Source organism: Xiphias gladius, chromosome 24, assembly GCF_016859285.1.
Source record: "Xiphias gladius isolate SHS-SW01 ecotype Sanya breed wild chromosome 24, ASM1685928v1, whole genome shotgun sequence".
NCBI lineage: Eukaryota > Metazoa > Chordata > Actinopteri > Istiophoriformes > Xiphiidae > Xiphias > Xiphias gladius.
The window spans coordinates 12,303,311-12,326,119 of NC_053423.1; the positions used below are offsets into that span (position 1 = coordinate 12,303,311).

Consider the following 22,809-nt stretch of genomic DNA (forward strand, 5'->3'; position numbering starts at 1 on the left):
TAAATTTTCAAAGTTTTTTTTGTTCAGTTTGGTTTCAAAATAAAGATCACACAATTGTTTAGAGACAATCTACAACAGGAGTTACAAAAAATAGTTGCCCAGGCAATAAGCATACACAGGTTCTGTTAACTATACACATATGGTTACAGGTGTGCTCGTAGTAAATATACACAAGGCTGCTCCAAATGTACACCGCGCTGTGGCGGGCTGCCTCTCTCACCCAAAAGGACATGGACAGTATGATACAGCACTTACAGCACTAGAGAAATGCCAAAAAACACAAGAATATCCTCTGTACAATCCATGGGTTTACCCCTGAAAACAGTTATGGATAATCAAGGGGTTTGGGGGGGTTTAAATGAGTAAAAGTTACTTCTCCCACCCAGCCAGCATACCCATTCACATGACACATTTCATGGGGTAATGCATTCTTATAAAAAGATCTTAAAAAAAAAAAAAAAAAAAAAAAAAACCAAGAAAAAAATTCAACATAAACCAGAAGACACCACTAAGTCTAACAGAACGTGTCCAATTGGGAGTCAGTGGGAGATTGACGTCTTAAGTTAAGCAGTGACAAGATAAAGATAAAACCAAGCGTGGCGAATCTTTGTACAAGTACTACGCTGTATAGAAAGGGCTTTTCAAAACAAAAATTTGATATTACAATTTACAATATACAACAACTCATATGTCACAACCAAGGAGGTGAGAATATACACTGAAATGCACAGGTTTTTTTTCTAAGATTTTTTTTTTTCCAGAGTGAGCTTTTTTTTTCTTTTTTTTTTCCTCATACCAAAAAGGGTGGTAAAGCACTTTTACATTACAAGGGTTTACAAATGTACAATTATACAGTCAGAAGTATGTGGTCACTACTAGGATACATTATAGATACAGATTCAACATCAAAAACCAGAAAAACTACAAAGTTTTATATATATATTTATATATATATGCAAAGGTCTACACCAAGTATACACGTTATATTTATAGAAGCAAGACCAGAAAACGAATCTCCCATGCTAAATGATCTGTCTGCTGGTTAGCTGATGGCATGTGTGTGTGTATTTGTCTATGATGCTGTGATGTCAGACAAATTAAATACTCGTTCCATCTCATAGTGGTAAATAGCTAGGATGGGAGGAGGAGGGGGCACTAGGATTGTGTATGCAGCAGTAGCAAAAAGTGAACTGATTTTTCAGTTTATCAGAAACGATGAACAGGAAAATGAAAGGAAAAAAAGAAAACAAACATGAAGGGAGTGGAGCGATGAACAGAGCAGGTCTCACCTCTCTCTCCACTCCCTGCTCTCCCACCCTTCCTCCCTCGATGGGTGAGGATGGTTGAGGAGCGACAAAATCAAACAAAAACTAAGGCTGCCTGTGGCAACAGGCTCCTCCCGAAGGGTTGTTGTGAAACGGGTCCGAGGGGTACTCAATGTCCTCCGTGAGTAGGTTTGCAAAGTGGGCACGATGCCTTCTGAAGGGTCAGACAAGGACAGGAGGGTGGGGCTGGCAGACATGACTGCCTTAGGAAGGTGGGGGGGGGCTTATATCAGGTGGTAGACATGATCTCAGGCAAGGGGAGGGGGAACTGGTTTACATGATGCCGTTAGGTGGGCCGCAGAGAGGACCCAGGTCAACACCGTTCTTCATGTAGTACTTCTCCAGCTTGGCCAAGATGTGTTTTCCATAGGTATACTTCCTCAGGGTGGAGATATGGGGCCGGATCTGTGCAGACACAGGAACACAGATATTTGACATCTTCAGTATGCTTTTCAAACGCCACTATTTCTGGTGTGTTTTCCCTTCATTTGTGCAGGTATTTCACAACTTCAAAAATATATCATGTTTAGTCAACGTCAAACAACAACACCCGCAATCAATGATCACTTGAGCTTCAGTCAGCTTCTGCGTCATTGCCTGGGAAACCATTGACAACAGTGACCTAAGCAAGAGCCTACTGATGTGCAGGTAAATGAGAAGGGTTGGGTTGATAGACACATACTGTTTTTTCCCCCCTTTCACTGACATCTTCTGGGGGTTTTTTTTTTGAGTCCAAATTTTGATATTAGTGCTGAAACAATTCATCAAAAAAATAAAAAAAATTATATTTGATATATCTATATCTATCTATCTATATATCTATCTATATATCTATATATCTATATATATATATATATATATATATATATATATATATAAAAAAGAAATGAGAAAAGGAAAAATATGGGGGACCATCAAAACTTCTTCTTACTTCAAACTGATATCTTAAAAGTATAAAGTCGTTTGCACTCTCAATAGCCTACAAACTTAACATTAACTCCATAATACATTTGTGTTCTCACCCCTTCAATCACACAGATACTCTCTTGATTGATATGAAGGGAAAACATTCGAATGGGACATTAATTATAAGAGTCTGCATGCCTGAAAACTTCATTTTAAAAAGGCTGGCCAAAACTGATCCTGCCAACACATTCGATGACCCCCGTCTTTCCACCTACCTTGTGCATTACGATCTTGCGCTGGGTGGGCTCTGCCACGTCGATCATCTTCTGCACCACGTAGTTGGCATACTGGTCCTTCATCATTGTGTATAAGGCACTGTGGGGGCCCTCAGTCAGGCTGCACACTTCGTCTATCAGTACCGCCCGTTCTGCCCGTGATGCGTGGGTCACACATTTCTCCACCACATTACTGGACAAAGAAAGAGGGGGTGAGCGTTAAGGCAAATTTAAATAAAAAGGAGGAGAAAAGTAAACTCAGTTCCAAGTTTGGCTGTAACTGGAGAAATGAAGGAAAAACCTATTTCAAAGGAAGGAAGGAGGGAAGAAAGGAAGAAAAGACTGAAACCTTGTGTTTGTAGTGGGTTTTACCTGGCAAACTTGTGCTGACTGAGTCCCAGTACATTTCCTCTGATCTCAGCCACTATCTTGCTCTTGTCCTCAGCTCGGCCATGCTCCAAAACGTGCTGGATCACATAGTTGCCATACTGGTCCTGAATAAAAAACAAACCACATGGACACGTTAACTAAAATGTGAGGAGGACAGCTGGTCCCTCTGACGTCGCATCAAACACAAAGCCAACTTCAAAATCTGCTGGTTCTGAGAAAAGCTTTATATTAGCCAACTAACTGGTGGAAGCGAAAAGACAGCAGTGTGTGCTAGTTTGGGTGTCTGCGCGTTACCTGCACTAGCTGCTCTGTGTGTTGATGGAGCTCCTCTAGTATAGGCAGCGTCTGTTCAGGAAGGCAGTGTTCGAGAATGCGCTGGATGACTCGGCAGCCATAAGGGTGAGTGGAGAGGGCAAAAACCTGAGAGACATAAGTAATTATACACTGTTAGTCATTACACACACACACAGTCCTGGAGCTCAGTAACATAATCTTTTAAAATACACCATCCCACCTGTGGGAGGCTTTGGCCTTGGTAGCACTACTCTGTGTGTTTTGGTCTGTACTGGACTCAATCTTCACACAACTTTTAAAAATTATACATTGTTCGAAAGCTCTAAGTCTCCTGATTCTATTAGGATCCGCAAATCAGTGCAACAGCTGTTGCCACAGAATAGGTTGAGGCTATTGGCTATGGCTCCAAAGTGTTTTCCACACACACACACACAAAAAAAAAAAAAAAAAATACTACTACAGGCCTTTTTTATGCCAAAAAAACAAAAAACAAAACCTTCAATATCTTCCATGTTTGTGCCTCTGTAACTTTGGTTCAGTATCTCTTATATTCATTTTAAATTTTATAACCAAAAAGTCAAAGTTTTACCTTTCAAAAGGAGACCAGGGTTATGACTGTAATCAAAAAGTTTTAAGAACAGTATCCTTTTTATTTTGGCTACAGCATTTTTTGGGCTCGTGCACAAAATGGGCGTGTCTGTTATGGGGTTAAACGTGACCCTAATGCTCTCAAACTTTTCTCCCTTATAGTGCAGAAAGTCCCTTGGATTATAGCACCAGATGATCATAGGCATACTTTCCTACACCCTGGCCTCCCCTGCAGGGAAGGTGAAAGCAAATATCTAACATGCTTTCAGCTACACAAACAAATCTGAGCCACTGAGTAGAACACATGCAGATACATAACATGCAAATGTGTGAGAAGCAAACTGTCAAATATCCTGAGTGGAATCTCAACAGTTGTATTTAACAAAAGGAGCATGCATAAACACACAAATCTTTCTTTTAACACTTTATGCTAATGTAACATTTAGCTGGTGGATAGAAGATGGCTGTTGCCACTGGGCTGAGGTTTCTGTTGCTACGGCAACGTGTCCCATCCCTGGAAAGGCTTGAGTATGTATGTCTATGTAATATGCTTGCTGCCTCAAGCTAGTGAAGTTAACGTGTTCGTGTGTGTGGATGTCAGCCAAGCACCTGCAGCATTCAGTGATTGAATGTGGAAATATTTTGCATGTAGGCACAGAGGGGACCCACCTGTCCCTTAAAGGCGTCAATGATGAAGTGCAGCGCATGTGGCTGAACACACTCGATACACTTCTGCACCACGTGGTTACCATTCTGGTCCTTCACACACTTCAACACATGGCCATCCAGCTCTCGCACCATCTCACTCTGCAGGGAGGAGGAGGAGAGCAGAGCATGAGGGAGGCAGATGAGGGGGGAGGGACATGTAATTGTTTGTGAGAAATCAAATATAGCCTGAAAGAATTTTCCAAACTCATCTTTATTTTTCACAGTGGCTCACAGCCCAACAACTAACACTGGGCTTTAAACAGTTGCCCTGAAGAAATCTATTGAGGTCCATTAAGGAGAGAGGGATACCTTTCTCCTTTTCTCTCACACACACACACACACACACACACACACACACACACACACACACACACACACACACACACACACACACACACACACACACACACACACACACAAAAAAAAAAAAAACACACACACACACTCACCTTACCTTAAATTAACCAATTCCTGCTGATATTCAGCTTGATTTATCTAAACACCTCCAGTTCAACATTTGCATATAAACTGTATCATTAGCCTCGTTGATGACAGAGTGCCTGTGAGGAACCTGCTGCTACATGAGGCAGCTCTAACATAAAACCCATAATGTAGATGAAAAATGCCATTTCAGCGCGAGAGCCGCACGTCTTTATTAATGCAGCATTCTGCTATATAAATACAAATTAGTGATCCTTGAGCAATGCATTCTCATTTACAGGTGAATTATGGGCCCATAGATAGTAGATATGCTTCGAAATTGGGACACTGGGATATTTCACTACTTTATTTCTGACTATTAACAACCAAATTACAGCGGGGTTATGGCAGAGTGTGTTTAATTAAGGTAATTTAAGGGTAAAGGTCAAGTCTGTTTCCCTTCATTACACACTCATACAGTCCAGTGAGAACTAGCTTACTTACAATGACCTGCTGGTCCGAGGGGATGAACTCCAGAGCTTTCTGGATGACCCTGCAGCCATACATCTGCAGGGCCAGAGACAGCACATGACCTCGGATCCTCTCTGCCAGAGCCAGCTTCTGGTCCAAACTGCCAAACTAAAACACACACAAAATAAGCCTGTAAATCCTCTAATCCATTTGATAATACATGACACAATACCACGTACGTAACACATTCACACAGGCCACAAAGCAAATAAAAATCAGGTGTAGTGCAAGAGAGTAATTGAAAATTGAAATTTTCCTATGAATTCAATCTTCATGACCCAAATCACACATAGCACCGACTGTAGTGATAACGACCAACTCCTCATACACACCTCAAAGAACTTCTGGATGACATAATTTCCAAAGACGTCCACCATAAGCTGGTAGGCAGCCTGCAGTATCTCACTGAAGACAAGTTGGCGCTCCGCTGAACTGGCTCGTTCCAATTTCAACTGGATAAATCTTTGAGAGACAGAGAGGATAAACATTGCATTAACCACAGATATCCTTTACACTCTCTTGTTATTCATAATTTTCGTTAGCTACAGCAATGTATAAAACCCTCACGAGAAAGTGGATAGCCTGCTCTCCTAAAAACCCACTTAGTTTACGAAGGGGATTTACAAAGTTCAGATGAACTCAAAGGCAACAGCAAATTAACACATCAGAGTGACAGAGCAATAAAGTGAGCAATATCTACAAAGACAGAGAGAGAGCTGCTCCTGTATCTTTAACCTGAGAAAATAGTTCAATAAAAAGGAGGTGAAATTCAGAGTGGAGAAAAAACAAAGTGAGTTGAAGGAAACAAGCCGCCTGTGAGGTGAATTGGTATATGCCAGGCATAAAGCAGAGATAAAAAGGACAGTGATGCTGAAGAGACTGAGGAAAGAAAATGTCTGGAATGTGCAGAATGGACGTCATGGTGTATTAATAGATCATTTCAGTGGAAAAGTCTGCATTTGAGGCACTGCTGGTTCAACCCAGACAGACCCAGAAACCAGGACCCCAGAGTGGCCTCCAGGGCTCCTGCCCCTAAATTAACAAATACTTGAGGATATACAGGATAAAGCAGCAGCAAATATTCATGTCACATTCACTGTGTTTACACAACCATAACTTTTATATTTATATACCTGCATAAACTGAGAATGAACATGAAATATGTCAGTATAGTGTTGTCTGTCGACATACGCACAGGAATGACCCGAGGGCTGTTAGCTTGAAACATCTGCAAGTTCAGCCTACTCACATTGTGTGTCGAACATAAAAGAAACATGAACTTTGATCCGGTACTCAACTGTGAAATTAACCAGGGTTGTTATCCAGCCCTGCCTTAGAGGTCAGACTTCTTTGTATATGGGATTGACTTGGAAGGTAGTGATGTTTTATCAGGGCATTTTGATTTGCTGGGTTCTTCTTTGTCCTATGTATTTGAAGCTGAAGAGATATTTGTGTGTACCTGCTGCCGTGCTGGTCCTGGCTGAACTCCATGATGTGACCAGCGATGTCTCTGAGCTGCAGATTGGGGTAGCGGTTGTTCCTGAAGTCCTCCAGCAGGCGGCTCCGGCCGGACGGCATCACATCCGACATGCCGTAGCGTAGCCGTGACGACGGGAACAGCTGGCTACTGGGTGAAAAGAGGGAGGAGCCTGAGCTGGTGGCACTGCGGTACTTGGCCTCCGCTCCTGGGGCAGCAGAGATGAAACGCCCACTGCCATTGGTCAGGCCTCCTGTGGGGTCAGAGAGAACATGGAAATGGTTCTTACAAAGTTGAATAATTCCCAGATCAAAGAAAAATTGCAAGATTATAGTAAATACAATTGAAGTACAAGGCCTGAGCAAAGAACTATGAACACAAAACCAATTCCATGCATATATTTATTAAAGGAACAAAAAGTTTTTCCTTCCCATACATACATGCATATATCCAAAGTGGTGAAGACAGGAATGTAATATAGTGTCAATAACAAGTCCTACTTGTAGACCTTTTTTTTTTTAAATTAGGTTTTTTGTTAGACACGGTACATGCACAAGCTTACTTAAATTGAACAAACTTAATTCTCCCTCTAACTTATTGCACTAAAAATCAAATACTGGTGAAATGATTACTTGTATGGTTTTACATAGAGTTTTTTTTTTTTTAACTGATGACACTGCAGCACTAAAATTTTCAGACAGTATCGTAAAAATTACATTTTAGCTCTGTAGCACAGAAACACAGCACTGGATGGCAGCAATGCCTAAACCATGAAGCGAAGCTTCGCTGGGAAAAGACATACATTTCTTGTGCCCATAAAAAGTATTTCAATCCAAATAAGTGACACCATAAACTATTGTCTCAAAAAAACAAAAAAGAATTACCAACTCTGATACAACCTTAACAAAAATAGATTAGTTTTTGTTGCAGGTTTTATAGAAGTGTTAATGACACTGAATTAAATTAAATGCTTCACAAATAAACATAAATATTAAATATTCTCCAGCAACATCTGTACCAGGTGGTAGATAAATATTTGTCTGAAGTTTTGTTGCTGGAGAATGATTTAAAACTTGACAGAATATGCGGATATTCCAGTAAGTGTCTTTACACGGTGTAGTTGAGGATATCGCGGCTCAGTTTCCTCCCTTCAAAAAAGGTGCCATTTACTGCTGTTTATGTATTTGTATAGTATGATACCCCTAAAAACTTGAAAATTGCCAAAGTTACATAATCTACCAGAGACACTACAAAGCCTCAACTTGGCTTTGTGAGTTTGTTTGATTGTTGTCTTTTCTTCTTCTTCGTATTGGAGTTGAGTGTTTGCATTACACTTCACTCTGCCAACTGTCAATTATGGAAAACACACAGGAACCAACAAAAGTCTCAGCTGGTCATTAATCCCTCAAAACTTTCTCTCTTACAAATCTGCCGTCGCATTTTAGTCTTTTGGTTTGGAAAATCTTGTTAATTGCAACATTAATTCAGTGCAAGCTAGACTGGAAAGATTTAGTATAATCATTTTAAAAACTTTTAAGTGTAAATGTTAACATAAAATGTAGATATGTGAAAATTACATTTTTAGGATATAAGACTACATGAGGGCATGTACAACAATTTTTGTTCGACCAAATATTTAAAAATTACATTTATGGATGTAAAAATTTAAACCACCTACCTAATTTAAAAATAAAGATAGGTCAATGTTCTAAATAGGATCAAAACTGACACTGTGTATTAAGCCTCAATAAACTAAAGCAGTGACGTTAATGGAGTCCTCATACCGTAGGTGTGTCCAATACATCATAGCTAAAAACCTGTCATGCTAACTTTAAATGAAGAACAGCAACTGATGTAAATACATGTGAACACTTGTTTTGTCTTGTTTACTGCACCGTTTGCACAGAGTCGATCATTAAAAAAAAGATTTTCAAGAAGTTATAGATCACTTAAATAAAAAAAATAAAATAAAAAAAAAGACACTTACCAAGATTGAGGTTGGACGAGGAGCTGTGATTGGACAGTGAAGGTGGGGGTGTGAGGGAATGGGAGGGGCCCTGGTTGGGCAGGGGCATGCCCACAGGGCCAGGGGAAGGACTGAAGCCCAAGGTGCCGTTATAGAAGCCACCATGGCCGATTGGGGTGAGGCTGGAGGGCGTGCGTTTGTACAACTCATTGTTTCCTGTCAGGGAGTCCCGTCTGGACCCACTTCCACCACTTGAGTTGGCCACTAGAGGGAGACAAAGACATTCATTAGATCATAGTATCTACAGGAATTGTTAAATGTTAAACAAAAGAACAGTTGATTAACTATTAACAGCTAAGTTTTGGTGTATGCCACTTATATTTAATTGAGGACAATGAACCTCCAAAGAACTTCAGCTGACCTCTCTGACAGTGGATCATGTGAAAAGCTGTATTCCTACCTGCAGTGCCAAAGCCTCCCAGCGTGGCCCCCAGTGTGGCACCGAGGGAAGAGGAGGCAGGCTGGCTGAAGCCCAAGGAGGCAGACCCAGGACCAGGCTGGGCCGAGCCTTGTGAGAAAAGAGAGGAGCTCTGGGAGGAGGAGCTGAGGGAGGAGGATCCGTAGAAGGAGCTCCCTCCCAGAGCGCCACCGGGGCCGCCCTGCTGCTGAGGCTGTTGGGACGTCATGGTACGGAACGGACCATTGGCCCCACCGCCAAGACCACCATTGGCACCGCCTGCGGATGCTGCTGCTGCTGCAACTGGTGGAAGAGAAACAGCAGGAGATTACAGTGAGAGGAATAAGTGTTTTCACAGGTTTCCTTCCAGCTCAATTAAGTGTCCTTTTCAAACACTGAGTAAATAATCCTACAAATTTTTCACATCACTAAGAATTCTTCACTTTAATGCCAGTATTGATTAAATTCCCCTTGAGACTGAAGATGCTGATTCATTGGAACTCCTTGTTAAAAAAAGGCTAGACTTGAAGGTACAGATTCATAATCTCTAAATTGCAGATTCAGGTTAGCTGGACCACAATGTGTAATCCTATTTTTGTGTGCATAACACTCCATTTTTGTCCTGTTGCCTACAGATAAAAAAAAAAAAAAAAAAAAAAAGGCAGCCCAGACTCTTCTGACCGTGGCTTCACATGCATTATTGTGTTACCTGCTTGTGCTGCGGAAGGAGATATAATGACAGAGGCAGGGGCCATGAGGCGGACAGGGCCACTCCTAGCTCCAGTGTTGACCACCAGGGCCCCTGTCTGATCATAGTAGGCTGCAGGGGCAAGGACTGGGTACCCTGAGAAAGAGACAGCAACAAAAGAAATATTCAGAGAGTATCTAAACTGATTTTAGCATGGCGTGTTTCCTCCAAACTATCGTGTACATATGGGGGCTGTGAGCTATTTTAGTTCAATTTCAATATCCGTTTTTATAGTTAACAGTGCTGTAATAGCAAACGTAACTGGGTTTATTGGGAGTTTTTCCTAAGAAATAAAACCAGTTTGCAGAGTGTCATACTCACCAGGGACTCCTGCTGCTAACCCCTGCCCAAAGGCGAGGGCTGAGTTGACTGCTGCTGCTGCAACCAGCTGGTCATTCTGCTGACCCTGCTGACCCTGGCTGGGGGTCAGAGGTCGCTGGCTGCCCCCAGCACGCATAACCTTCACAAAGCCAGAAAGACAAGGGATATCTGAATTGCCATCATCAATTTGCATAGTAATACAAAAACGGTGCTCCAAAATCTTTCAAAATCTGTTCCGAAGCAGAGAACCTGTGGTGAAATGTATATACAAGTTTTTAATATGTATGGCTCTTGTAGTTAATGTTTACATTTAAGAATGTGCCTTCACACAGAGACACAGGTTGGCATGTAATAAATAGTCAGGATAAGAGGACACTTCTAGCATAAGCATAAGTAAGTAACGAACAGCAGTCTCCTGCTGATTGCCTCATAATCTACAGAGTCTACAATGAATTTTCTGTTAACAGATCCAAGTAGAGCAGCATTAAGACTGGATGCACATTTCATCTGGCACATAAAGAGAGCTCTGACAGAAACATCTTGAGCTAGTGGGCATTCAGCATGCCAGTTTTTTGGCGAGCGCCTGACTGACCTGCTGTTGGTTCTGCTGGCCCTGGCCTGCTGCCTGCTGATTGGCCGAGCTGTTGGCTGCAGCAGCTTGCTGCTGGAAAAGATTGGCAGGGTAGACCCCCCAGGGGGTCACACCGTAGTACTGGGGAGGCATCACTGCTGGACCTAGACGAAAATAAATATACTGTTGAGATAGGACGACTGTGTCTGTGTTTATGCGTGTTTTGTAATGGTTCCAAAAGCCATTAAACAACATCTAAATAGAGCTCAGGGCCCATTTCAAAATGAGAACATCTCACCGAGTGTAGCTGCTGCAGCTAGGCCGGCTGCATAGGGGTCTGTCCCAGGTGGTGCAGCACTGATGATGTAAGGATTGGGCACAAATGCTGGGGCCAGACCTGACAACACATGGAGGGAAAAGATGAACGAGGGCCAAAAGGTTTTCCGTAATACATGGAGTAAAGTCATAAACTTCTGGAATCAAGCTTCAACACATTATAACCACTGATGCAAATCCATAATTAAGACTCTATATACAAATCAAATAAACATCTCCAGATTTGAGACCTTTATGAGGTTGGTGCAAAAATGGGTCTGTTCAGCATTACTCGACAAATTTTAACTCCACATTAATTAGTTACCACGGGTCTGCAAAAACATGTAGTGTCTTGTAACTACCGTGTTCTTTTGCTCCAATGTTAAAAACTAGAAATTGCAGCAGCCAAGGTTTCACTGCTGTTGAGTCACTGATACTGCCCAGTTAATGAATAAAATTCCTGCAAATTTAAGGGAATTTAATATTTTCCCCCTTATGGGAAAATATAAGTCTTACTTTTGGTCTGAAATTTCAGCCAAAGTTAACTTTGTTTTTCTTTTTACTTTACTTCCAAATTATTGTTTTAGATAATATAGGGCCCTGTGTAAAACAATGTGGTGCACTTCCCATTCTGTTGTTAAGCTGTGGATAGTGGCGTATGGTGGTACGTAGCGATGTTAAAAAGTGTTAAAAAGTATTTTCCTTTCATTTGTGTCACTTAAGAGCGCAGTGATAGTTAGAAAACTTGCTAAATTAAACATGACAAAAATCTCAAATAACAAATTAGATGTTTACATTGAGTTTTCCTGCTCATATACCCGTGCGTGTATATCCACATGCACTCTCTTACCAATGTGAGGCTGCTGTGCTGCTGCCAAGGCATACTGCTGCTGCTGGGCTGCTGTTAACTGCTGCACTGCTAGGGCATTGTTTCTCTGAAACAGCTGCAGACAGAACAACAAGTAAATCAAATTTAATTTCACTGGAGCAGAGTCTCTCCGAGAGCTCAACAAAGGCTTGTATACTACTCTCTCCTACCTGCTGTTGGTTAGTGTAATCAAATAGACCCACAGTCGGTGCAGAGTCCATGGGCATTTGGGAGTTGTAGTCAAACTGAAGTGGCTCCATCACTGACTCCATAGGGTCCATGGTGACACCACCCTGTTCTACACCAGAGAAGTCCTCAGGGGGCTTGGGGCCTCCACCACCTCCCAGGGGTGTCAGGCCCTCAGTCCCTACACCCCCGGGACCCCCAAGCAGGTCACCCTCAGGGCCAGGGGCCGGCATGTTGCCTGGGGGACGACTGCATGGGTGAGAAAGGAGAAGTTTTCAAGTTTACATCTGAAGGCTGTTTGTAGAGTTTGAACACAAGCTGTGAACGTGTGTGTCCCTCTTTCACACTATGTCATACCCAAACTCTTTGACATCCACATCGAGGCCATTCTGCACAGGCAGGCCATTAGGGTTGATGACGTCACTGATGACATCAGCTTCACCTTCTGTCAGCTCTTTCAGTTTCTCTCCCTCAAACGTTGCCTTTGGCTTCTCCCTCTTCTCCTCCTCCACCTCTCCATCCCTCTGCCCCTGTGTGATGAGTGGAAGACAAGAAATGTAACTGATACAGTGGAAAACAAATATAGAGGTGCTGATAACATGACAGTGATAGATTGTAAACACACAAAAAGGTACAGGACGGGGAGAACAGACTAACATGGACAAGGTGAGAAAGAGCACTTGTCCCAAGTTGACAAACATGGTCTGACAAGGGACAAACGGTGAGAGAAGAATGACAGATTAGGTGTGCAGTCAAGGTTATTCAAAGGTCTGATGGTTCCTCAAGTAGTTACATGAAAAGTCAAGATAAGGAAAATTGTCAACTGATTACGGGAAATTTAAATGTGCATGAGAAATGACAGACTGTGATATTACTGATGAACAGAAAAAGAGAGAAAATAATTCAAGCCTTACATAAGGTCCTTTTCGGAGACAGGAATCCAGCTTGTCAGCTGGCGAGGAGGAGAGGACGTATTCCACCATGCTAACACCCAACCCTCCACTCTCAGACCGCGGTGACATCACCGAGCCCACCCCAACTTCACCTCCGCCATGGAAACCCTGCCCTGGCCGACGGGACACCATGATTGGCTGAGACACTGAGTGATCTGCAATGAGGGGCACAGGGACTGTTGAATAACATTTGTGCACAGGGGAAAACTATATTTGCTCCATAAACTGTTAAAGTGATAGCATAACACGTTAGCAACATTAACAGGACAATATTTTTTTTTTTTAACTTCACAAGTACTTGTCAAACAGAGCAGTAACGGCACATTGAGATTTTATCATCCCGACAACTCAGCATGTATTTCCTGAGAAAGTCTCATAGGGTGACACCTCTGCCACTTATGGCTGCATTGCACATTAGGCCTTTAATGGAGGGGGTTTTATTTGAATTGCCTCTACTGAGGCTTCTTAATTTTTTTTTAAATTGTGAGCCAAGATATATGCTCAGTGGCCACTTTATTTAGTACACCTGTAAAATCTAATCCAATCCAATCCAATCCAATCCAACTGTTTTGCCATAAAGTCTACTTTAATGACATTTATAATGCTCAGTGTTTGTTGATAAACTTTGTAAAAGGGAGAATTTATGGCTTGGCTGTTTTATTGGAGTGTGTTAGATTTGACATGTGGATCTAAAAACAAGTGGCCACTGAGTGTATATTTTTGAAAGGATTTCCTTGTCGTCTTAGAGAGCTCGGTCTGGGTCAGGGATCTTATATGTGATACGAAGCTATACATCATCAACAGTGTGGCCAAATGCAGATTATATATCAACAGTTCTACGTCAGTTCAACATCAGTTCAACATGAGTGTCTTGTACTGTCCCGCAAGCCAAGGCACACGGCTTCAGAAATGCAAGGATATTTATTTTGTCATCATGCCTACAGAAATAACTGCATTCTTCTGACATGATAGAGCAGAAATCTCAAATCACATATCATCATCTGGGAAAACATTAGGATGATTTCACTCTGACATCAGCTTTTGAGTCTGACAGGAATCCAAATATACATATATTCTAACACTAGACAGCGAGTATTCTGGTGGTTTCTTGGATGTACTTGTGAATAATAAAAACTGACATGTTTCACAAAGTTCCTGCATTCATAACACCCTGCCGTCTGCCATCGTATCAAAAATGTAAGACAGATAAGGTGTATACCTGAGGCACCCCATGCGCTGTCCCTCCACTGGTCCAGGAAGATCCCTTTTGGTCCATCCTTCCCAGAGTCATCTGTCTCCCAGAACTTCTTACCAGTTAGCAGCTGCTGCAGGGACACAACAGACAACAGAGAGGAGAATCGTTGGTAAAAAAAAAGGGTAAAAATGATTACACAGATATTGCAAGCACATGGAAGAATGGGCAAAATGAAATTCTATACTAGCTCATTAATCTGTGTAACTGGCCATTTCAGTCTTTAAATCTTACTAAAAGATATAACCTTCGGAATATCACTTGCTTTTGTTTTGGAAACTTTTTTAGTATCAAGCAGTCAGTAATGCAGTGCGATTTCCAGTAATACACACGAGTTGCAGCACTCTGATCCCTGACTGCACCCGAAACTGACACGTAAGGGTCATTCTGGTCAACAAACTACCGCGTTATTTTGTTTGTTATTTTGTTTTTAAAATGATCAGGGCTCATTATTTTCATTCTAAAATGTCAATTATTTTGAATAGTTTTAACTACTTTCGAAGTGTTTGGATTTACTGTAAAGAGACTAGCACCTTACCAGTAGCTCATATGTGTTTCTCTCTTTATCTTTTTTCACTTACTATTACAGTCTGAATATTTCTGTGAATCGCTGTGATCAGTATCTTCTGGCAACAGGAAACAACAACTCTTGGTTGCATAGGGACTTCAAATTTGAAAATCAATTTAAACTGCTATGCTGCTTTTAAAAAAATGTATCTTTCTAGGTGAAAAGAAATAATGTAATGTGGTATTATTCTTTACATTATAAACGTATTGCAGTCCATAGCTGTACAATCATTAATAATACTTGAACACTCAACAAGCATAAAATGCAAACAAAAGATTTTAAAAACCTGACGTACATCGGCACTATGTTCAACAAGCCAAAAACTAATTGTAGGCACTGGTCCGATATTAACAGAGTTACTGAGTGTAGATTGTCTTTAATAAATGCCAACAGCCTTTCAAACCAGCTCAATTTAAAAAGCCTCTCTGCTCAGGGTCTTCTCATTTTTCAAAGCTCTTCATATGGAAAAACAATGCAAACCCTTTTGTCTCATAGGCCTTTCGGCAAGCAACTGATCTATTGCTTTTTCTTAGATTTCCTGTTATTCAAGTTTGACTATCTGACAGAGATCGAGTATGTGTCTATTCAGCCGGGTGCCCAAGTAGCAAGATACAGGGCAGCCTGATTAGGGTGAGTGCTGACGTGAGACTACATAGTCACATAAGTCACTTTCTCCTAGACAATGTGTGACCCCAACCATCAACCCTGATGTCTCACCTCTCCCATGGCACGTCCCTCCAGAGCCAGAGCCTGAAAGTCATGGTTCAACTCGTCCATGGACCGCACCTGCAGACAGAAAGCCCAGTGAGACATGAAAAGCATTACACTATGTGTCTCACACTCAAACAATGTACCAACATAATCTACACTTTAATTAGCTATGTTAATTGGTAATTAACAAAGCCTTTTTAAAAACTCTAAAGGTTGTTCAAATTGAAATCAATTAAAAGCTGCATTTTTTTTAAAAAAACATTAAATACCTGCTAATGCTGGTGTTTTGAAGTTTCAAAATAAAACTAAGAAAACAATTTGTTTCCCCTGACTCCCACGTTCTCCCATGTAATGAACAGTGGAATTTTGCAGACAGGGAATGAAATTTTTTCAATATGTCTAAGGCGTGATTTTATATTTACATCCGAATACGAGCAAACAATAATAAATATGACAAGATACAATAAAAGTACCAATACTGCAACAGTATCCATCTTTTGCAACATTAACACATACACACCTGGCTGTCATGGATGTTGTCCCCAGTGGGCCAGCGATGTTTGCCGGGCTGTTCGCCGTGCTGCCGCTGGAAGAAATAGTCTACCATGGCATCATCCTGGGAACGTCCAGCACCCGCCACACCCTTAGAGACACACATGCACATTATCCTGAAATTACTGGCAACAGTCACAGGCAGAGTGTATCTGAGCAACAACTGGAGACACGCAGGTATAGTTGTTTATAAGAGAAAAAAAAGAAAAGAAAAAAGCGCAGGAAGAGGACATACACACACAGACTTGAGCATGCTCACATTTAAATACACGTCATATACAAATAAACATCAATACACTGTGAGTGAACAGACAAATACACACATCATGAAAAGCAGAAAAAACAGAAGTGAAAAAAGCATATAAATCAAAATCGAAATACTAACAACTAAACAAAATCAAATGATTTAATGTTTCCAGCATTAAAACTCCACAGTTATTGTGCTACTATAAAAAAAAGCCCATTTTTTAGTCTCTTAGCAAGGAATGCAGGATGGCTACTAGTTCTTCAATATCTCTCTTAAGAGTGGAGTAAATTATCTACTGGAGAAAAAAAGTAAAGACATTAAAGCCCAGGTGGAAATAATCAGAAGTTTTCTGCCAGGTCATTGAAAACAATTCATCCAAACACCTTTTTCAACCTTATGACCATATGTTTAAAAAGGAGTCCAAATGTATCATATGCATTTTCTGAATTCATCGTCGTCATGAAAACAGCACTGTAGGCTGAGGTATTTAGAACCACATCCTCCCTTGTAAAACTCAAATAGGAGGCAGCATTTCTTCACTTCAGTGGCAAAGCTTATGCTGACTTCCTCTCTTACCCATTTTGAGGATGAACACAAAATCCCCCACAAGACGGTGTCATCAAAGAACCAGTCGGCATGTACTGGAAATGACTGGGCTTGGTCATTTGCTGTACACGCAAAGTGTTCAGTAGAACGAGTTACCAAGATGTCATTCAATCGGACTAAATTGTTATTTATCAGATGGACCGTTTTTTTCTCTCCCCAGGATTAGCCATGAAAAATACTAACCTTGTTATCAGTTAGTAACACGGGACCACATTTCAGACAGCCAAACAACTACAATTAGCTTTATTACACATTTTATAGTAGCATGGCTAGCCTGCCTGACTAACAGCAACCCTGAATAGGTTAACAGCTATTCTACTTAACAGCAGCAGCTATACTAGCCAAAAAGGATATAAAAACAGAGATCTGGAGCTGATTATTAGGCATTACTGTAACCTCCCTGTAGCTGCAATAAACAATTTTTTCTCTCAAATCATTATTTATTCTTCAATTAATCAATTAATATTTTAGTCTATAAAGTGTGCAGAATAACTTTTAAAAGTAACTATATTGACAATTGACCAACTCAAGTGATCAGTCACTGACTTCAAACAGCTCATTTAACAGTTTAGAAAAGAGAAATTAAAAAAAAATATAAAAAATTCAACTTCTAAGTATATGAAACAGGAAAAGCAGCGGCAAATCCTCACATCTGTGAAGCTGTAACCACAGAATGTTTATTATTTTAACCAGATAAATTACTACAATGAATTCAAAATTGAAAAGCAGCCATCCATTTCTGCAAAGTTGACTAACTGATTTATCATTTAATTGACCAATAATTCAACCAAACCTAAGTCTTAACTGTAAAATCTAATCTGCATTTCTCAAATATAACATAATACGATCCTCTGTCAGACGTGTGTAGCACATTTATAATCAATTTAAAACCTGACAATTACAGCCCGTTTCAACCTGAATCATTAGTTACAGAGGGGAACACGACTTCCTGGTCAATTTTTGCATCACTTTTGCTAATGGCTACCCTCAGGTGTTTCTATTGCATATGCTGTTTTTATTTCCAAAAACACAATTTTAACCAACTTTGTTGAACAATGTCAACACAGTTTCCGTCTGACCTACTACTCTGGTAGAATACTAGTTTCTCTTTCAATGTGACCAGCACTTTAATACCACATATAGTACTAAAGAACCAATGACACAGGCTGGAAGACCACATAGTTCACAGTGAGATGTTTCTTTACAACAGACACATCTGCCCATGTGTGATTGAAATATGTAAAGGTGTAAATGTTATGGGTATTACCTGCTGGCTGGGGGGTGTGGTCTGAGGGGTCTGCCCAGTTGGAGGGGCATGTCCTCCGCTGCTCAGCACCACGGGCATGCTGGGAGATGTAGTTCTATGGTGGGGGCTGAATGAATCCTGCCAGAGCACTGCTTTCCTCTTCAACACACACACACTGCTCATTCCACCACAGCCTGTCGGGAGTGAAATACATCTGAATCAGTATGTTGAACAAACAAAATGTTTGATAAGCTCTGACCCAAATTTACTCTTTCAGAATGGGGACCTTAAGCTTAGTTGCCAGTTTATTAGTTACACCTACCTCAAACTAATGTGCTGTCGTTAAGAATATAAATCCAGTCAGTGTGATGGAGCAAGTCAGTTTAAAAAAGTTTTTGTAACTATATCCCGCAATAACATATGCACAGAGAACTTTTTTTAACTCCTTGTTCCAGTGTGCTGTACTAGCTAATGATCACAGCAGTTAAATCATGACAAATAGAAGCTATGATCCATGTTCTACAACCTCAGCAGAAAAAAATTTGGGGTAAAACAAATAGCTTATCTTATCCTTTGCCTGTCATTTTATTGTTAAAGTGATTTATGATCAAAGTTCAGAGTCAGTGTCACTCTTCTGTAATTCAATACATACATCGGTCCTACATGAATGAGAGATGTACGCTCAATGTAATCTCATGTAAATTGAGCTGATATCTTAGTCATTTTAGAATTTGGCGAAACAACAGATGCTAAAATATCTCAACAATTACTGTAGCTTGAACTGGTTTTCATGTTAAACTATACTCAGTTGCCAGTTTATTTGGTACACCTAGCTAAAATGGAGTTTAACATAACTGCACTGCAATAAATCCTACCCCCATGGAGGTTAAAATGTGTCTCTAATACTTCGTCCAATCCATTTATATCGGTGTGAGTATAATACAATACACTTCAACAGCACCAAAAACTACAGCCTCAAGATTAACCATAAAAACCGAATCAAGACCTCTCTAAAATAGTCTCAACAACAATTTAACTTTTAAACAGTCATAAATGTAGGATCTCTTCCAGGGCTTATTTACTCTACTAGCTAGGGGTAGATAATAAAACTTATACTGCACAGTGCAGTATAGTGAACAGTGTTCCCTCTGAGCCAGCTGAATCCAAGACTGTCATAGCAGAGTGCAAATGGTAAATGGACTGCACTTATAAAGTGCTTTTCTAGACTCATCGACCACTCAAAGCCCTTTACACTACATGCCACATTCACCCATTCACACACACATTCATACAGCACTTTTCTATACATACAGCACTTTCTATACATACACACACTCACTCAAACGCCAATGATACATTGGGGGCAATTTGGGGTTCAGTATCTTGCCCAAGGACACTTTGACATGAGTTGTCTCTAATAGTAGTGCAGATTCTTTGATCCCAATTTATCACTGCAGCAGAACATTGTACTAACAGTCCTCATTTGGTTTAAAATGGTCTAATTTGTTAGATTAACTGGTGTAATGTTTAGTTTGACTATAGATCTGCATATTGTTCCACAGCACAGCACTAATCTAAAAGAAATTTGATGTAAATGTCAATCTAACATAATTAGATTAATCATTAAAAAAAAAAAAACAGATCACATGATAAAGTTTGTAGATTGAAGCCAAATAAGGGACAAAACTAATATTGAACACACTGTAGGTCTAACATTCTTGGGGCAGAGGGATAACATGCCATCAAAGCTACTTTAATGCGGATAATCAGAACAAGAGAACTAGGTTCAACAGTTATAGATACAAACCAGGGAATCACTTGACAAGCTAGCCCAGGAGGCAGGTGGATTTACCTGCTAACCTCTAGGCAGCATATCATACTGTAAACTTCTGTGTTTATTTGGAGCTAAACATAATGGTTCCAACTCCAATCAAATGTACCATAAAGATAAAAGTTAAGCGTACAGGAACCTTTGAAACATACTCCATATTATGCATTCCTAAATAGTATTGGGAAATGTTTCTCAGTGATCTGCAGATGGTGTAAGTCACTGATTAATTACCCTTGTGTGGTTTAAGGTTTTCTACCCACAGAGGTTTGGTTATTATGAAACCCCATACAGACATAGCTTCAGGTGGGAAATAGTTGCAGATCACTGCTACCGGTCATAGTATCAGTTCACACCATTACAACTGATACAGTGCACACTCATGTACCAGTTTATTATGTGCACTTAACTAAAAACTAACGCAGTATAATATAACAATACTGTAATGAATCTTACCTTCATGAAGGCAAATTGTTAAAGAGAGGTATTAATTAAACTTTATGGTCACTCTGGTTCGTGGTGCTCTTGAGATGTACTGTAGTATACTGAGGTGTCTCTAATATTAGATGCAAATATTAGAATCACCTCTCAGTGTAACACAATACAGCAACACCACCACCAACTACAGCCGCCAAAAGTTTAAATAAAGTTTAATTTACACCTCTAAAACATAATTAACTGCCATTAATGGTATTAGACTGAATTATCTGAATTTGTATCCAATAGCTGACAGTTAAATGTATTTTGTACATGGAAAAATTTAAAAAGTAGCATTATCTTAGTAAGTTTACACACGGGAGGTTACTGACTTTATTTGCCAAGAAATGGAGACAAACTGGTGGTCCTTAGTTTGAAAAGGTCAGAGTGTTTCTGTCACATAACCAGGGTAAATAACCTTCTGCTGTCATTGTCTGTGCGGTGATAACCCCAAAATATATGCAATGTGTATGGTCCAATCTGTTTGTTGGTCGTGGTCAACAGTGGGCCCAACAACCTCTGTGATTTTCAGCAGCCAGAGGGATATAATTTGTATTTTACAGCCTCTCCTTATTCAACAAGCTCTAATCTCTGTTAAAATTACCAGTTTCACATTAGTGTCCCTACAGGCCACGAGGAAATTACAAGTGGTTCTTTTTACACCGGGCCATATACAGTAATTACCTTTGCAAGAGACTGTCTGACACTATGAAATTTCCAACACATGCAGCTCTCTCTAAAGTCCGCTGAAACCACTGTGCAACACACCCCCTCCATAAAGACAAAAAGCATGAGCTGACCGCCTGAACAGTCCCAAAAGATAAAAACAAACCAGCTTGCCAACTGATCATTCACATATGTAGTCTTGTGTTTGTTTTCATCTGCCACTCTCCATTCAGAAGCACGGAAATGTAAGCTCTTCATTCTTTTGCTACAGCTCGAAATCAGGTAGAGAAACACCCGGAAATCCACAACCGTGTGGCCATTCCCCAAAGCGAGGCGCACACCACTTGTTATGCTACAAGTTTAACTCAGCACCCGGAAACAGGCACCGTGTTCCATAATCTAACTGGGTTAATCATTATTCAAAACCGGGGATCAATCCACCGCATACCGGGCACAGACAGGGGTGTGACAATACGAGCAGGCAACCTGCAGCTAGCAGGAGATAACGTTAGGTGTCTTAACACAGACAAAATATTTCTCCCCTAGAAGACATGACACATCAACGCGAAAGGGATGTGTGTAGTTGTTTCGTGAAAAGGGTCGCGACAATTACCGGGGGTTTCATTTTCATGCATCTGCGTCCACTCACGCCAAGTCTCGGATCTGTTATGGAGGGTTCATTGCCCATGTCTACCAACAATAACACGGCCTCCCGACACAAGCTCAGCCCGGGCGAACCGGTGACCAGACACGGGCTCCTCATACTGTTTTTAACAGCGGCGGCGGTGGTCCCATAATATCATTATCTTGTTATTAATATACACCCGGGGGTCTCTCTCTGTCTGCCGAGCCTGCAGCCCCACAGGTCCCCATGACGCGGATGCTAACAAAGGCCCGAGAGCTGTCTGGAGCGGAAGACCGACACAACGGGAGGAAGGAGGCAGGCAGCAGAAAGGGAGGCAGCTGCTTCAGCCTCACAAAATACTCCTGTTTAACCCCTCTCAGAGCCTCCATAACAGCAATACCGGCACCAATGCGCGAATAAACAATGTCCCGTGCTACCGCGACCGCGTAACACATGATACTCACCGGCGGAGAGGGTGGATGGTCACGGATTTCGTCCCCAGTTTCTCTCTGACACCCCAGGCTTTCACTCCGACAACATGGCGGCTCGACGGAGGAGCAGGCAAGAGCGCTGCATGACGGGAAAGGATGAGAGCGAGTGTGCGGTTCATTGCGCCAACCGGGAGGGGAGGGAGGGTCGCACCGGACCGGTCCCTTTGTTATGTGTGTAGTCTATTTGTAATGTGGAGTGTATTTATATCGGGATTCGTTTTGACCCCATTCACATATTTGA

General features: G+C 41.1%; 1 protein-coding gene across 2 annotated transcripts; it reads right to left on the minus strand.

Annotated features, from left to right (window-relative positions):
* Positions 1 to 554: 554 nt before the first annotated feature.
* pum1 (pumilio RNA-binding family member 1) lies at positions 555 to 22,660 on the minus strand. 2 transcript variants are annotated; one of them, XM_040122066.1, is made up of 23 exons: positions 22,542 to 22,660; positions 18,503 to 18,675; positions 16,351 to 16,473; positions 15,837 to 15,905; positions 14,519 to 14,621; positions 13,261 to 13,454; positions 12,704 to 12,876; positions 12,331 to 12,595; positions 12,143 to 12,236; positions 11,276 to 11,374; positions 10,999 to 11,141; positions 10,407 to 10,545; positions 10,047 to 10,181; positions 9,341 to 9,640; positions 8,902 to 9,144; positions 6,897 to 7,167; positions 5,770 to 5,899; positions 5,411 to 5,545; positions 4,448 to 4,585; positions 3,191 to 3,316; positions 2,879 to 3,000; positions 2,507 to 2,699; positions 555 to 1,730 (listed from the first exon to the last, which is right to left on the minus strand). In XM_040122066.1, exons 2-23 carry the CDS (start codon positions 18,662 to 18,664, stop codon positions 1,599 to 1,601), a joined length of 3,489 nt encoding a protein of 1,162 aa, XP_039978000.1. In that variant the 5' UTR covers positions 18,665 to 18,675; positions 22,542 to 22,660; the 3' UTR covers positions 555 to 1,598. The 2 variants fall into 2 exon arrangements, with proteins under 2 accessions (XP_039978000.1, XP_039977999.1); XM_040122065.1 differs by having other exon boundaries at positions 14,519 to 14,624.
* Between the last annotated feature and the right edge of the window lie 149 nt (positions 22,661 to 22,809).